Source organism: Denticeps clupeoides, chromosome 15 (assembly GCF_900700375.1).
Source record: "Denticeps clupeoides chromosome 15, fDenClu1.1, whole genome shotgun sequence".
NCBI lineage: Eukaryota > Metazoa > Chordata > Actinopteri > Clupeiformes > Denticipitidae > Denticeps > Denticeps clupeoides.
Window position 1 is genome coordinate 19,807,196 of NC_041721.1, and position 16,828 is coordinate 19,824,023.

The 16,828-nt window shown below is 42.0% G+C and overlaps 1 protein-coding gene across 4 annotated transcripts in view; it reads right to left on the reverse strand.

Annotated features, from left to right (window-relative positions):
* kalrnb (kalirin RhoGEF kinase b) overlaps positions 1-16,828 on the reverse strand; it is a 58,275-nt gene that overhangs the window by 12,732 nt on the left and 28,715 nt on the right. For 2 of the 4 annotated variants that reach the window (XM_028953974.1, XM_028953973.1), the window contains 15 exons: positions 12,794-12,909; positions 11,943-12,065; positions 10,691-10,873; positions 10,416-10,540; positions 9,712-9,778; positions 9,530-9,639; positions 9,371-9,440; positions 8,990-9,079; positions 8,673-8,765; positions 8,479-8,590; positions 7,969-8,159; positions 7,296-7,397; positions 6,764-6,906; positions 6,478-6,580; positions 2,111-2,357 (listed from right to left, as the gene is read on the reverse strand). In XM_028953974.1, coding sequence (XP_028809807.1) covers positions 2,111-2,357; positions 6,478-6,580; positions 6,764-6,906; positions 7,296-7,397; positions 7,969-8,159; positions 8,479-8,590; positions 8,673-8,765; positions 8,990-9,079; positions 9,371-9,440; positions 9,530-9,639; positions 9,712-9,778; positions 10,416-10,540; positions 10,691-10,873; positions 11,943-12,065; positions 12,794-12,909 — 1,875 coding nt within the window. Of the gene's footprint in view, positions 1-682; positions 774-2,110; positions 2,358-5,426; positions 5,633-6,477; positions 6,581-6,763; positions 6,907-7,295; positions 7,398-7,968; positions 8,160-8,478; positions 8,591-8,672; positions 8,766-8,989; positions 9,080-9,370; positions 9,441-9,529; positions 9,640-9,711; positions 9,779-10,415; positions 10,541-10,690; positions 10,874-11,942; positions 12,066-12,793; positions 12,910-16,828 lie in introns of those variants that run through there. The other 2 variants (XM_028953975.1, XM_028953976.1) reach the window with 2 other exon arrangements.

The window sequence follows — 16,828 nt, forward strand, 5'->3', positions numbered from 1 at the left end:
GTTGAAAAATGCTTAGACAAAATGGCCACCCCCATGAACTACAAGCTGAGATTCACAATGAGCTGCAGCTGCACATGCCTCATCCAGCCACACAAAATACAGACTCGTCAATAGAGAACACTAGACTGGAACACTATCTTGCTCTTGTGTGTTTGCTCTTGTGAACAGTTCTCACTGGCTCTGCCCCACCTGCATGTGAAAAGGGAAGTGCTAATGAGAGCAAAGCACCCATGCTGTCAGTCTCACTGCCCACTGGCCACATCACACAGCTCAGCTGTGCATGTGTGCCAATGTGAATATGCAAATGAAGTAACTACATGCACGTTCGGTGTCTCCTGTGCCTGATTTAACCACATTTCCAACACATGCTCAAGTTTGCGGTGAAGTATAAACAGACTTACCATGTGCCCTTTCATTTTCAGGTGTACCATGACTGGATGGTTCCAAAGTGCACAGAAATCTGGACTGTACAATTTGAAGTGCAACCCTAATCAGGCTGTGATTTACACCCCCAATATGATGCACAGCATGTAATGCAGCATGTGATGCACAATGAAGTACAACAAGTATATTCAGTAAATCAAACACACACTCGCATGCATGTGCACACCCTGTTTGATCAGAAACATACAGACACACAAACACTCGCTTATTCACAACCAACAAGCCAGAGGTTACGCACCTGCACCTTGACAACAGCAACACTTTCTCAAGATCAACCTCATGCCCTGAACACACACTCCGCATGAGCAAAACGTCCTGCAGCTACACATAACGGCAACTAAACCCTTATTCCAAAAGAGTGCAGGAGACGGTAGGAAAAGCAATAGATAATGTACAGAGGGAGGGGCCGCAGGAGGGCGGGATAAATGCTGTCTTATACACACACACAAAATCACATCCTTTTATATTTATATATCTTGGTGAATAGGAACTGTCTACATTATACAAGTGTGTAAAATGTCTTTTGGAATACGAAACATACCTCTACCCATAAACTTCAGGAACCAAAAGATTTATTTTGTCTCTTTCAATAATAAACTTAAATGACATGTTTGTTCATAATTGTATGTGATTGTGTGTACAGATTGTGTGAATGTGTGTGTTATCATCCTAATAAATATAATCACAATTGTTTTCCTCTGTCTGTGTGTGTCCGCATGACCTAATAGAAGCACTGCAGCTGTCTGTACCGCAGTAACCCACTTCTGAGTTACACACCCTTTTTCAACTAGCAAAAATTTGGAATATAGTTATATATACTGACCAGCCAATATTATTCTGAACACACACATAGACACAAAAACTGAATACATAAAAGTTGCTCAGTTAGACAGAAGTTGTGTAAGAATGCAGTACAACTCATACGGAAAACAACCTTGCATCTTGGGCATTTCAGCTGCTGGAAAACAAAATTTCTCACTGCTCCCAAAATAAGCATAACACAGAGGTCATAACCTCCACAGCTTGAACGAGAAAGTGGACAAAGAGAGAAGTCTCTCTTTACATGTTGCAATAGCATAAAGGGTCATCCAAAATTCCACTGTATAAGGAGCATAACATGTAGTCTGAATATATCATCTGTAGGTGAGCCTGTATCTCATACCAGGCTCGCCTTCTTCCTTTCCATTCATGTTTACTTGCATAATTTCATTTGCATTTGCATAAATACCTTTTCTGGCCTTACAAAGCATAATGACAAGGAGCTGACAGAAGAAGGAAATAATGTCAGATTAGGATCAATACTTAATTATTAATTTGATAAAGATTATCTCAAAAAAGGTTATTTCACTGGCAACTGGACTTGTTATGCACATGACTTGTGACTTATGACTTGTTAAATGTTAAAATTATATACTGTTAAATAAAATTGAGCAAGTGGCAGATGACGTGAAATTAGCAATATGACCAAAACAAGGCAATAGACAATGACTGCCTATTTTCATCATTATTTCTCTTGTAATACATATATTCAGATGGCTGATGCTATGAATCATAATGTAAAGTATTTATTTTATAATTATATTGCTCATATTCTTAGTCACAAACACAAAAGGGTCAAAAGACACACTCTTATTGTGATGGTCATTCTTTTATCAAAGGTGTGTACCTTTCCCTGATGGGAAGAGACTCTCCATGTCCACACTGCTGCGTGAGTGGGAGACAGACAGTGTGCTGCAGGGCACCAGCCCCTCCTGGGGGGTGGAGCGCTCGGTGGTCCGAACCAGGCACCACCCCGGCCGCTCGCCCGGACGTTCCAGCAGCTCCACCGTCTGGCCGGATTGCACACTCAGCTCTCCGGAGCCCCCTGCCACAAAGTCCTGCAAAACCACTGTCTGCTCACAGCCCCCCGACAGCTAAGAAAAGAAAAAGACAAGAGGACAGTATCAGGTCTGGAACTGGTCTCACTGAGCTTTATTACATAATGCACTGCTGCACAAAAAAGTACATATAACTCTGTAATCTACTGTAATTATAATGTACAATAATATCCTATACATCAAGTACACTGAACAAAAATATAAATGCAACACTTTGGTTTTTGCTCTCGTTTTTCATGAGCTGAACTCAAAGAGCTGAAACATTTTCTACAAACAAAAAAGACTCATTACTCTCAAATATTGTTCACAAATCTGTCTAATGCTGTGCTAGTAAGCACTTCTCCTTTGCCGAGATATGCCATAGCTATGAAGTTGTATGGATTATCAAAGTACTAATTAGACAGCATGAATAATGTACAGTTGTGCCTTAGACTGGCGGGTTGGGAGTCAGAAAACCAGTCTGGTGTGGCCACAATTTGTGCTGTTCAAGGTAGTTGATTGTGGGCTGTGAAATGTTGGTTCACTCCTCTTCAATAGCTCTCTGAATATTGGCAGGAACTGGAACACACGGTCATATATGCCATTCCAGAGCATCCCATGTTCAATGGGTGACATGGCCAGTGAGTATGCTGAGAATCAGCTTCTTGGAATTGTGTACAGATCCATGCAATCTGTGCATTGTCATGCTGCAACATGAGGTGATGGTCGTAGATGGGCCTCAGGATCACGGTATCTCTGTGCAGTCAAAATTCCATGAATAAAATGCACCTGTGTTCATTGTCCAAAACATACGCCTGCCCATATCATAACCCCACCACAACCATGTCAGCAAACTGTTGCATGGAGATGAGCTTCCCTGAGATGATTTGACAGTTTGGCTGAACAAGACTTGGTGCATGAATATCGCAATGACTAATTCACCCATCATATTGCTTGAATTAAAGTGCTGATAATTCGCCTGCTTGTCTTGGTAGGCATGGTCAGTAGATACCTACAGCAAATAAAAGGGACAAAGAGTATTGTAGAGATGGACAGAAATAACAGAAAAGGGAGGAAACATACACTTTTCTACTCCTGGGTGGCAGGAAGGGGCTTCAACTACCCAGAACAAGGAAGTAGGGTTCATGAGAGCTGTCAAACGTGCCTTTTTACGCTCCTCCCATTTAATTCTTTGTGTCCTTGGTGTTAATAATGTTTGTCAAACAAAATGGAACAATGGAGAACAATATTTTATTCACTTTTATTTGTGAGTTAAACTTCAATTCCTAATTCACATGGAGAGTTATGTCAGAACCTGTTATTATCTGCAGGAAAGAATATAAAACAAGCACAGGTTCAGGTCACCAATTCCTAACATGACTGGAACGAGTTATCTCGATATTGTCTAGACTAAGTCTATGACCTAATAATAATCTTTATTTTATCACCCTGTCTAGCCCCTATAGAAATTTTAAATGGATAAGAAGCTACCGCAGCAAATCAACATTAGTATACCCTCTGTGTTAGTAGAAAACATTACTTCACCTAAAGCACTAACTCCTTCATGTTGCCTTCATAGCAACTTTTCAGACCCATTTAATACTTTTTAACCTTAACCTGCAAGACAGTGTGTTGATGTCATGATGTCGTGTTCTGACTGCTAAGACCTCAAGAGGAAGTGCTTCACTGGCTGAATAAACTATCCAGCCTGTCCAGCATGACAGAGCCATCTGATCTGTCCCGGGGAAATAGAGCAGGATAGAGAACAGATTTTCCAGCATAATTTTCCCATCCACAGAGGGAAGTTTCCAAACAAACCACACCCAGATCAGAGCTCTGCTGCTGGGTCGCCAGATCAGATCCCCTTCACATGCACCCTATTTAGTCAAAACACACACATTCTGAAAATACTCACTCCAAACACCTGATACACACACAAGAGGGGGGCAGTGGTTGGCCTAGTGAGAAAGGAAGCGGACATAAAATGAGGTGCCACTGAGCAAAGTACCATCCCCACACTGCTTCCCTGCCTTTCATGACTGCCCACTTTTCACACTTCACTGTGTGCTGTGCTTAGGTGTGGCACATGTGATGACTAATCACTATCACATAACAACGTTCACACAGAGTGCATACTACCGCCCTGTGAGCAGAGAGTGGAGCATGCAGGACTCACCTATACTGTACAGGCCGTCACACTCTACACATTGACAAATAGTACACACACATACAGTCCTGTTAGATACTAAAGAAGTAATTATACCCTAAAATCCAGTCATGTCCATTCAGGATAACAACACATACCTATATTACTTTTCATGCACACACACACACCACAATTGTACTGTTTATAACACACACATATGTACACATATGTACAATACAAACACAATCATTCGAAAAATCTGTCAGTCCTGACAGAGCCTGGTGCACAGAATTCTAGCAAGAGAACCTCCTCTCATGTCTCACAGCAGCTGTTCTCCAGAACCAGGCAAGGCAGCCATATCCACACCCAGCCCTGGAACTCCAGACTGGGCTACAGCACGATAGGAAAGTCCAGCTGTGACCTCAGACCTGGAGAGAATTACACACCCACACACAATTCCTACATACTCATACATGCTCCAAAAAAATGTATTCAATCAGAAACACACACACAGTACTTAAAAAATTACTCACACACATTGTCTGATGCAACATGAGTAAAAGTGAGCAAACATATGGAAACAGTCAGGTGGAGGGTGTGGGGGTCTGACTCTTGGCCAGCAGAAAGGTCAGGAGTCCATGTCGTATGGGAGGGGCACTTCACGCCACGCTACATGCTGACAGAGCCAAACCCCAACAGGAAGTTGGGTAGTTTAAGCTCAACCAGCGTTATTACAGGGGACTGAGACTTAATCACACACATACACAAATATACACTCACATACACTCACATGCATATTATATAATTCTTACAGTATTGAACACACATACTTCACAACACAGACACAAGTGGTATAAGAATAATCCTGCACTTCCTCCAGTCACTGATATAGCTGCACACACGCGCAGTAAAGGTCTCCTTGCGTCTATAAGCATCACAGCGACACCCAGATGCTCAAACACTGGGCTGCTTCTACTCACCAGTCGGCTGCCCTTGTTGATCCTGAAGCTCCACTTGTGCATGTTGTGATGTTAGGTCTTGCACTGCCCCAACACGACTGACACCCTGAGCTTTCAATCACAGCCCCGCTCAAACGCTGAGCACTGATTGGCCAGCACAGACACGTTATGCCCTGTGAGGGTGCACGATCATGTGTGCGCTGCTCTGAGTGCTAAGTTCCGCTTGCTCAACATGCTGCACCGCCCACTGATGGTGTGAGAGAGAGTGTGGGTGGGCAGTAAATACAGACAGGCAAATTCATGCCACGCCCACCATAACAGAAAAGTAGAGCAAAACAACCCAAGGAGACATGGATCTTTAAAAAAAAAAACATAACTACAGTCACGGCCCTAACAGACATGTAGTCTGATGCTGTAAAACACGGTAAACTTGAGCTCCCATAGCAATTACATTGTACAATGTCACATAATATCTGCCCCTAGGATGAGTGGAGTGAGAGGGGGAGCAAGAGAGGGAAAAGAGGGAACACCCTGCTGTCTTTACCAGAGCTGACATGCAGTCCACATGGGAGAATAGTGTATGTGTGTGTGTGTGTGTTTTAGTTCTTGAAATCCTATGTCTTTGTGTAACCATCCATGTTTATGAAAGTGTGGGAAGAATCATAATACTTATATACACACATACAGGGCAAACACACAGTACCATGGAAGGAAGGCTCTGTGGTCAAAGAGCAAAAATTGGGAACAGTAGGAAGCCACAGAGTTTCCAAAAAAGCAACCAAACACACAAAAACCAGAAGAAAAGGGAGAAATACTGAGTGCTATGTATGAGGAAACACACACCCACACAACATTTTTAAAAAGCTAAATAAACATTTCCTCATTAACAATACATGAAACCTGAGCATTGTGGAAATTTAATTATTAAAACAACTCATGTTGTGTGTGAGTGAAAAGGGGCTTTTTTGGACCAGTTCTCTCTCTGGACACACCCTTTTAATTTAAAACATATTACATTGCTAGGGTTGTGACACGCACACCCTGCTAGTCTGAAATTCTAGTCCTCTCCCACCTTATCACTGTCCACGGTGTTCTGTGATGTACGGGAGGCAATGGAGATGGTGTCCGGCTGGCTGCTGGCATCGCCCTGGCTGTCTGCATCCTCTGTGGTGTCCCTGTGCTCACACACACATATACACACACACAATACACAGTATGGAATCAGATTTATGGAAATTCTACTTTTCTTCTGAATCATATCCACACACACAGGAACGTGGGAGCTGAAGGAAGGAAAACCAGCAAAGGAACACAGTGTCCAACAGAAAGACAGACAAAATCATCTCTCTCGTTCTGACCTCTTGCTGATGCTGCGCTGTCGGGAGGGGGTCTTTGGCAGATGGATGGGTTCCTTCAACGCCCCCTTCAAGTGAACTGTTCTCTCCTGGATCAACTCCCGAATGTTCCTGATCCACTCTTGTTTCACCTCCATGCTGGATGCCTACAGGACACAAACCTGCATCAGATAGACTCAGACACACAAACAGACAATATGATGGATGGAGTTACAGGAAACGATTGTTCTAAGGCGATTTGAAGTGTAATTATCTACTTGATAGGGTGGGAAAATAAATTCCTAAGGCTATATATTGTAATCTTCCAATGGTGATACTCTATGATTTGGATGGAATCCCATGCTGATGTACTGAGGTTTGAATATGCGGAATAGTATTTGCACTATTGCTAAATATAGTTAAACTGTGGTTCAAGTCTTTTTAGAGATCTGCAGATCAAAAATACATGAATTTGTGTTTTTGTGTGCATGTGAGGAAAACACAGGAGAGCTGTTAGCACATATATATTTGTAATGCACCACTTGGGGCTGTTCACCTTCAGGACTGTTTTGTTGTCAGATGTTGGAGTGCGCCCTGCCCAGAGCGCAAACTTGCATGGGTCCCCCTCAATGTGCTCGGTGACCCCCAGCTCTGATGTCTGGCCAACAAACAACAGGTATGACTGACAAACAGACATTTGCCAGACATAAACTACAGAGTACCATTTTTACAAGGCTACAGGAAAAATGTGAAAGTAAAGTGATCACAAGGTGCACACAACGAATTGTGCCCTCTGCATTTAGCCCATCACCCTTAGTAAGCAGTGGACAGCCATAAAAGGCACCCAAGCTTTTGATGCTTTGCTCAGTGGCACCTTGGCATTTCGGGATTCGAACCAGCAACCTCCTGATTACAGATCTGCTTCCTTTCCCGCTAGGCCACCACTGCCCAGAATATTAAATCAGGTCTGACCCCCTCATGTTTCATTGTGTGGGGTCTTACCAGTGAAATTTCACCAACTGAAGACTTGTCTCAGCATTCTTGAAAATGGAATTACTATTCTTTAAGCTGCCATCTTAATTTGATTCTTGTAATAATTAGCTGTGAGTACTACTGGGGTTTTACTGTCTGAGTGACAAATCAACAAATTTTCCGATAAGGCTCTACAACTACCCCATCATAAGCAGATTGATTCTCATCACACGGTTCCCTCACAAACTCCACTCTACCATCAGCTTGCTTTTGTAGATGTATTTGGTACGACCAGATGAGTCCTTCATCTCTTTGCTGAAGACCAGTGAAATCTCAAACAGGAAGAGGTGGCGGTCTCTGCCCTTCCGGATCAAGGACTTGGGGTCCCACACCTGAAAAGTGTCCTGGAGGATAAGTTCTCCCTGTACAGCCAGGTTCTCATCAAAACCTGCAGCCAAATACAAACAGACATCTACTTTACACTGTGGGTGTGTTTATTAAATGAAGATTGCGGTCACACCTTCATTTGATGTGGTGTAATATGGAGTGCATGGCTCTGGAGAAGGGGTGGAAACTGATGCACTAAGGGCTGGAAACATGGCAGATAATTGGCTGATTGAAAGTTTTTTTTCAAAAACATGTACGCAGAACAGCCCTCCATGGATCAGATTTCAAAACCCCTGCTTCAGAGTCTGGTTTGTTCAGTCATCATTATCTTGTTTATGACTGAATATAAGGCCCGCAGTCTTAATATTTATGATGATTACCATCTAGCATGCTGACATGCATGGCATCATTGGCTCTCTTGGGAACACTGAGCATGACTTCCAACCCCTCCTTAATCTCCCCTTTCCCTTCCTCACAGCAGGTCAGCAACTCCTGCACACAGACATAGAAAACTGACCAAAGGAGAGAACAATCTAACAAACCATAAAATTGACTGCACAGCCAGTAGCCTTACCTTCAACAGAAGTTGGTATTTGGTGATCCTCTGCACAGGTTTGATGAGGTAGGAGGAGATGGAGTTGGCTAGGCCATGTCTTCGCTGAATCTCCTGCAAATAAACAGAATGTTTAGTTCAGCTCAATGTCCTTTATAATTTATTATGAGTCAATTTCCACTTGTTATGCATTAACTCAGCTCACATATTATTTAATCACTGAACACTTTAACCTTTAACACTCATAGAAACAGACACACATCTGTTATAAAAGGGTGATAGAACAATGTGAGAACTTCCAATCCTTTTTTTCTTTAAAAAAAAAAAAAAGATCTTACATCGAAGAACCTGCCGGCCTGGCCCTGAATGAGCTGGCTGGAGTCGGGTTTGTTCTTGCAGTACCTGACATACATGTGGAACTTATCAGCCTAGAGGACAAAGCAAAGAATATTCTCAATATTATATATACTTCATATCAGCATTTTTCAAATTAATAACTAATTATTTAATAATCTATTTAAAAATCTTCCTCCGTTGAGAAAAGATTGTGAATAACAACAAACAAATAAAAAAAAAAAAAGAAAAAATGAATTTTAAAATGACACAAATACACACCAATGTCAATTTAACATCAAAACCTAATCTATAGAAACCCACATACACTTTAGGAGAACATGCTCCAGGCATATCCTAATAACTGAACCACTAGAACACCTTACCCACGTCACAAAGCAGTGGCCCACATCTTCTGGAAGCTGCTCATAATTTTCCAACTCTTTCAAGAAAATGCTAAAAAGGAAGAGGAATATGGCTATGCTATGCATTCAAATATAAGCAAACAAGTATAGGGTGAGTTTTTCTCTTTTGGTGATCCATACTTATTATGGAAATCATAGATCTCTTGAATGTTCCCAAAGATTACGTGCTCCTTGCTGGCTATTCCCTGAGGAATTTCCTCCATCCCACTGGTCATCTCCCACAGGAATGTCTGTGGACAAAGAGTCACATAAGTGAAACTTCATAACGGGGTAGGGGTGGAGACACAGGGGTTAAAACTCACCTCCAGACACTCCTGCAGGTCTCTCACATAAGCCCTCTCAGTCTGAAGCAGCTCTGCCATGATATACCTGAATCAACATAATGTAGTAATAGATTGCATTGAAGTTCTACAGATCAGATTCTACGTCTTTCTGTTGGGTAGATCATGTTGGGCATATTTAGTGTGAATAAATAAAAAAACTCATTTATCTTTTGTCGTGAATGAAAGTGAATAGTCGTGTAGGATGCTCATGATTTGACAAATGCTTAATCAGCTCAAAAACCAGGACAAACCCTGACCGGATGCGATTTCTGGATCTAAAAAAGAGGATATGTCCTGGGAAAAGATCTCTTCTTAATGCTTTCCTTTATTGATTTAAATGGTGCAAACATGACAGCTGTGTTGTCATGCATGGTAAATACTGCCACCAGCAGGTGATTTAGAAGAGACTTTATGTTATGGATTTTTGGCTAATTTTTGCTAAATTTCTGCAATACAATTGAAAATATGTGGTAAATTGCTGATATTGCAGGAATTGACAAAAAGGCGCATTTATAAAAAAATGTTTGTCTCATTGTCACATGACGAGCTATTTCTGAATGATACTGTTTAAGAACAGCTGGATGAACATTTTTGTCACTGGTAAACTAATCTATAGCTCAGAGCCACCAATGCAGTTTTATGATAGTGAAGCACCACGTTTGACCATGTCTCCTCTCACTCACTCTTTCTTCCTGGCAGACTTCCTCTTCTCTTCATTTTCCTCATGGTCAGGGTCACTCAGGTTTACTTCTGGGTCAGGGTGGGTCAGGCTGGCTGGGATGATATCCAGCTCCAGGTCTTTATTATCCTATCAGAGATGAGCATAGTACTTTGTGTTTGTGATGAAACTGACTTTTATATGATTACGCATCCAGAACCATATCCAGAAAGGGACATGGGGATAAAAAAGAGAGGAGATCAAAAGAATACAATGAGGTGGGGAAGCTAGCATCCTGACCTCAGAACAGATGCCCAGGGTGCGGTCTAGGCTGCAGCGGTACTGGCCCATGCGCTGGCTAAAGTCTCTGTAGCGCCGGTCTATGGTGGATACCCACCTCTTCAGCTCAGGGATGTGCACGTGACCTTTCTCAACCAGGCTGTCTGCCAGCTGTATCAACAGCTTCACTTTCTCCTGAGTTTGCTGCAAATAACAAAGTTATTATCTCGATTTTGTCAACAATTTTGTTTTCTGGTCACAGGGAAGTTTAGAAGTAAGGAAAATAAATAGCAGACTAGAAATTTTGTAAATAATTATTATTTTCACCAAAAACATAGCATTGAAATGTAATTATTTTAATTTTGGAGTTTTGTCCCAATTCTTAACGGGTGATGTGTCAACTATGTCAACTCAATCATCAAGAAGTCACCTCTGTCAGTTGGATTTTGTTTATATAAATTAAATATATGTTCATAATGACATTATCTACAGAAATTGTGCAACATTATTTTGGTATGAAAGCAGTTCTTCATAAAATGCTTGAAGCTATAATAAAAAAGTTTTTTTGTTGACAAAATCAGCTTGCTTTGTAAAGTCATTGTGAATTTTCCCATCACAATAGAAAATATTCTTAAACTAAGGGTTTGTCCCTAATCTCAAGCATTCAGACACCCTTAAATTTTGCCATTTGCTAAGTAAATTTTTTCCTCATTAATGTACACACAACATTAACTCCAGAGTGCTCAGGACCTCAGACATGGACGAAGGTTTACCTTCCAACAAGACAAATCACCCCAAGCTCACAGCTAAAATAACGAAGGATTGGCTTCACAACAACTCTGTGACCGTTCAATGTCCCAGCCAAAGCCCTGTCTTAAACACAATTCAGCATCTCTGTAGAGACCGAAAATGCCTGTCCACCAATGTTTACAATCCAACTGGAAAAACGTCTTGCATCTTTCCCAAAAAGATTCATGGCTGTATTATAGCAAAAGGGGGTTTCTACTACATACTGAGCAAAGGGTCTGAAACCTTAGGACCATGTGATATTTCAGTTTTTCTTTGTTAATTGATCTGCAAAAACGTCAACATTTCTATGTTTTTCTGTCAATATGGGGTGCTGTGTGTACATTTAATAAGGAAGAAAGGATTTTAGCAAATGGCTACAATGTAACAAAGACTGAAAAATTTAAGGGGGTCTGAATACTGTATATATGGCCACTGTATATAAGGGTTACATCTGAATGCAATTGTTATTAACTTGTCTCTGTACCTTGGCTGCTACTCTGAACTCCTTGTACTCTTTGAGGAGTTCCTGGGTCTTTTCAGTGGTCTCCCCTGCTGATGTGTGTGTTGAGAGAAAGTATTCACCGGTTTCCTGCAGCCACTGCAATGCCTTTTTGGAAAGATTCAGAAGGTTTATGATTGCTGACATGATTTGTTGGTAATAGTATGCAGGGCATTAAATTACTTATTTGTAACCACAGTATCCATGTTTTATTAACATCTAATTTATCCAATTTACAAGTGCATACCCTGTGCATTCTACAGTGCATGTGATCTCAACTGATCACATCTGCAATTCATGAGTATTGCAAATGCCTTATTGGAGGAAGTTTACATCATGATACAAGTTAATCACCAGAGACTTCAAATGTGGTGCATTACCTCCAGCACTATAAAGGTGTGGACCAGCATGTGGGTGTAAAAGCTTTGGCTGAGTGAACTGTGTTTTACACTGGTACATCATAAGGTTTTACCTCTCAGACAGCTGTTTTATGCTCTTAAGGTGCTGCACCTTGCAGGTAAAACTGCTGAGGCCTACATGGGGTCTACATGGTGACCACCACTAGGTGGTGAACTACTACTAGGTGGCAATAGCCTAGTGGGTAACCAGAAGTCCCAGGTTCAAATCCCACTTACTACCATTGTGTCCCTGAGCAAGACACTTAACCCTACATTGCTCCAGGGGGTGACTGTCCCTGTAACTACTGATTGTAAGTCGCTCTGGATAAGGATGTCTGATAAATGCTGTAAATGTAAATGACTCCATTCAGAGTGACCTTAACAATCAACAGTGTGCATTTTTCCTTGAGGATGTGCTTTTTTTCTCTAAAGACATACCTGCTTGACATGCCGTTCAAACAGAACATACTGTTGGCACTGGTCAAGTCGACGTTTCTTTAGTGTCCAGAAGTGCAGAACTCTATTTTCTCTCTGTAACAGTTCGCTCAAAATGGCTGAGGGGAAACACACAAATAGTGAAACATATACAATTACATACACCAACTAGGAACAAAATTCAAACAACCTAATGTTGTGCAACAATGTAGATCAAACTTGTGCACAAATACACAATATCTTAAAATTTCTAAATAAAATTTTACAAAAGAAATGGCACTGGGGAAATTCTTCTAAAAACATTTTCTGGAGCTCTATCAAACTCTTCAATCCAGTATTGTTGTCCACCTTCAATTTTGCACTTACAGTGCTGTGAAAAAGTGTTTGCCCCATCTCTGATTTCTTACTTTTTCCATGTTAGTCACATTTCAGATAATCAAATAATATTAAAAGTTAGTCACAAATAAACACAAAAAGTAAACACTTTTTGGATTTTATTATTAAGGGAGAAAAAAAATCCAACTCTACATGCCCCAATCAATAGGTTTAATGATTGCCCCTAAACCTAATAACTGCAGTTGTTGCTAATAAGGGCGACCAAACTTTAATCACGGCTGCTCAATGCTGTCAGAGTCTCCTGCATGAGGTAGAAGATGTTGTCCATCAGGGATGATAGCTTAGCCACCATTCTCAATCACTATCTCCACTGGGACCAGAAGGCATCCTAGAACAGAGCTGGCCCTCCGGATCAATCTGTTCAGCCTCTTCCTGTCCCCAGCAGAGATGCTACCTCCCCAGCAGAACACACCATAAAAGATGGCTGAGGCTACCACAGAGCCATAAAAGGTCCCTTTTCCTCGAAAGACCTGAGCCTCTGCAGCAAGTTCAGCCTGCTCTGCCCTTTCCTGTAGAGGGCATCAGAGTCCAACTCAATGGGATTCAGGTCTGGACTTTGACTAGGCCATTCCACTCAGTCACAGATGGACTTGCGGATCATTGGATCATTGTACTGCTGCAGAACCAAAGTTTGTTTCAGTTTGAGATCACAAGCTTGAGGTTTTTTTTTGTAAACATGGTTCCATTTATCACAGCAAGTCTTCCAGGTTCTGAAGCACCAAAACAGATCCAGACCATCACACTACCACCACCACATTTTTCTGTGGGTATGATGTTCCTTTTCCTAAATGTAGTGGTACTTTTCCCCCTTTGAGATGTTTTATGGCCAAATTGAGATGCGCTGGTAATAGTATGCAGGGCATTAAATTACTTATTTGTAACCACAGTATCCATGTTTTATTAACATCTAATTTATCCAATTTACAAGTGCATACCCTGTGCATTCTACAGTGCATGTGATCTCAACTGATCACATCTACAATGCATGAGTATTGCAAATGCCTTATTATTTAGGTGCAGGGTATTTCAGACACCACGCACAAAGCTGTATGCAGCAACATGGACCCTCACAACAGAGCTCCAGCAGTCCTCCACCTGCAAGGTGTACCCTCCTTTAAAATAAGATGTTCAATAAGATGTACTTGTGTTTACCAAATGTTTATTCAGTTAAATAGCTGCATCTATGTTACCACATCACGTTTGATGTGGTAATTTCACAGTTCCAAGACTCGTTCTCGCCCCCTACAGTGCAATTCGGCTAGGTATACATCCGCGCTAAAATATCAAGGTGAAAGTCATCATAGTGTACCGGATCTTCTTCTGCGTTGTGTAACTTTTTGATTTTGTTTCTTCAACCACAAATGATGAGCTGAGACCCAAGAGATTTTCTGTGCAAAGGTCGCATCACACGCGTCTTTCTGCACCTCTCTCTACAATATACAGTATTAAAAGAACATAAAAAATATTCACAAAATAACACACATGTAAAATATTCCTCATATGTACATAAATTAAAATGAAAGAAATAACTTTTTGCACACAAACACCACGCACCTCTCACAGCTCAGGCCATGTGTCCAAGTGACCTGAACCGGGTCTCAAAAACAAAATAAAAGTCTTTAGGAAATAAGAAACTAAAAGACACAAGAAAGAATAAATACACTTATAAATCTAGTGTAACCATTTAACTCCAGCACAATAGCTTGCGTAGTATAGACCCAGCTCCCAACCCAACTTTGTGAATAGATTAACGGTGATATTTTTTTTATCGCCCAATAAGAGTCTCGCGTTAACGCAGCACGTTTTTAATCGCGCGACAAGAGTCTTGCGTTAAAGCAGCACATTAACGCCGATAACGGCCCACCACTACTCTCGGTACATGCACGGCCAGTAAAAACTTTGAGCGAGCCTATCTAGGGTCTCCTGCAGCCCTAGGTGACTGGACCAGGTGCAATACTTTAGAGTGAACTGCTCTCCTTCTGTGCTCACTCAAACTAGCCTTCCTTCCCTCACCAAAAAAACTCTCCATACCACACACAGCTACTCTAGCTACCTCAGCAGCTTCACTTCCTTTATCAAAACAAGAGCATAAGGTAAGGTCCTCTTTCTGTAATGGCTCAAAACCAGCATCATCCATTACGCTGTCATCTAGGGGAGGTTTCAGCACCTGCACCTACAGTGGAGTTCCTAAAACCTTATTCTGACACTTAACTGAGCTAGGTTCCCCTGCCCTGTCTTGAGGAGGGTTTGCCCTTACCTGTGCCCTGGTCACTACGAAGCCGCTGCAATAGCTCTGCTAAAACAAGGACGTCTTGACCTAAAATGACTGGGTAAGGACAGGCATCCATTACACCCAAATATAACAGGTACATCTGACCCTCTATTTCCACTTGTATGTCTGATGTTCACTTTCACCCCACTGGCTCCAAAACAGGCCCCACGGACAAAAGTCTGACTGCTTCGTGAGTCTACCAGAGCCTGCCACACTTTCCCCCTAATTCTAACAGGAACTAAAGCATCCTGAGAGCTGGGGTTGGTTTGAGAGGAGCTGTTAAATGGGGTGTAGCATAGTCTACTATCACTAGAAGGAACTAAAGGGCATTGGGGTTTAATGTGTCCAGGCTGACCACAATTATGACAAATTATCCTAGGTTTGGGTTTAGCAGTTGGGCTAGGTTTTACTTGGGGGCTGAACAAACGGCCACTACCCACAGACTTACCCAAAGGCTTCCTTTCAGTCTCCTCGTGGGTCCCTTGGGATCGTCGAGTAGATGGTTCTGGATTGCCGAGCAGGTAACAGCGTGCTGCAATGAAAGCTTCAGCCAGTTCCGCTGCTTCAGCAATCATAGAAACTACTCTAGGATGATGGCATTCCCGATCTGCTCTTTAGTCTTTTCTACTGGACGCAACCACAGACAAAGAATGGAGTGTCTGATTGTAGGCCTCTGAATCTCTCATATTTAGTCAGAATGGCTTGTTTTACCTTCACATAACGTGGAGTATCTAATATGTCCCCAGCTCTCCCTGACAACAGGGGTACAAGATGAAAAAAACTGTTCATGGGCCACTGGTTGACCATAGCAATTCTCTCAAAAGTGGTCAAATAATGCTCGCTATCCACATCTTCGTTATAAAGAGACATCTTGGGGAGGCTGTAGGTAAATTGTGGTGATAATTGGAAACTTACAGGAGTGAGTGTTGTAAGATGGGATGTTGCGGAGCCATGACATTTCTGTGCCTTTGTTGTGCATGGAGATTCAACACCTCCGTTTTTGCATGCTTTTGTCGAAAGGCATTGCAACAGTTGGCGGCCCTCCCCCGAGCCAAACGTGTGACGTGCCGGCCGTCCGGACCGCCTACTCTCTTTGTCTTCCCCAGACGGGAGGCACCGGGGGGCGTGACGTCAGAAACAACAGGTTCTGATTGGTCTGTGACAACTTCCTGTAGGCCAGGTGCATAAAGCTCTGTTCACATGTGGGGAAGGGGCTTCTACTTTCTTTCCCAGCTGCCTTTCCATCAAAACCGGATTTTCCGGTTTTCGAGTCTGCTCACTCCTCTCATTTTTGGGGGTAGAGAGAGAGTTTTTTGCTCTGTTCTCCTCACGTTTTTTCACAGTGCACCAACCTCTGGGTTCTGTGAATG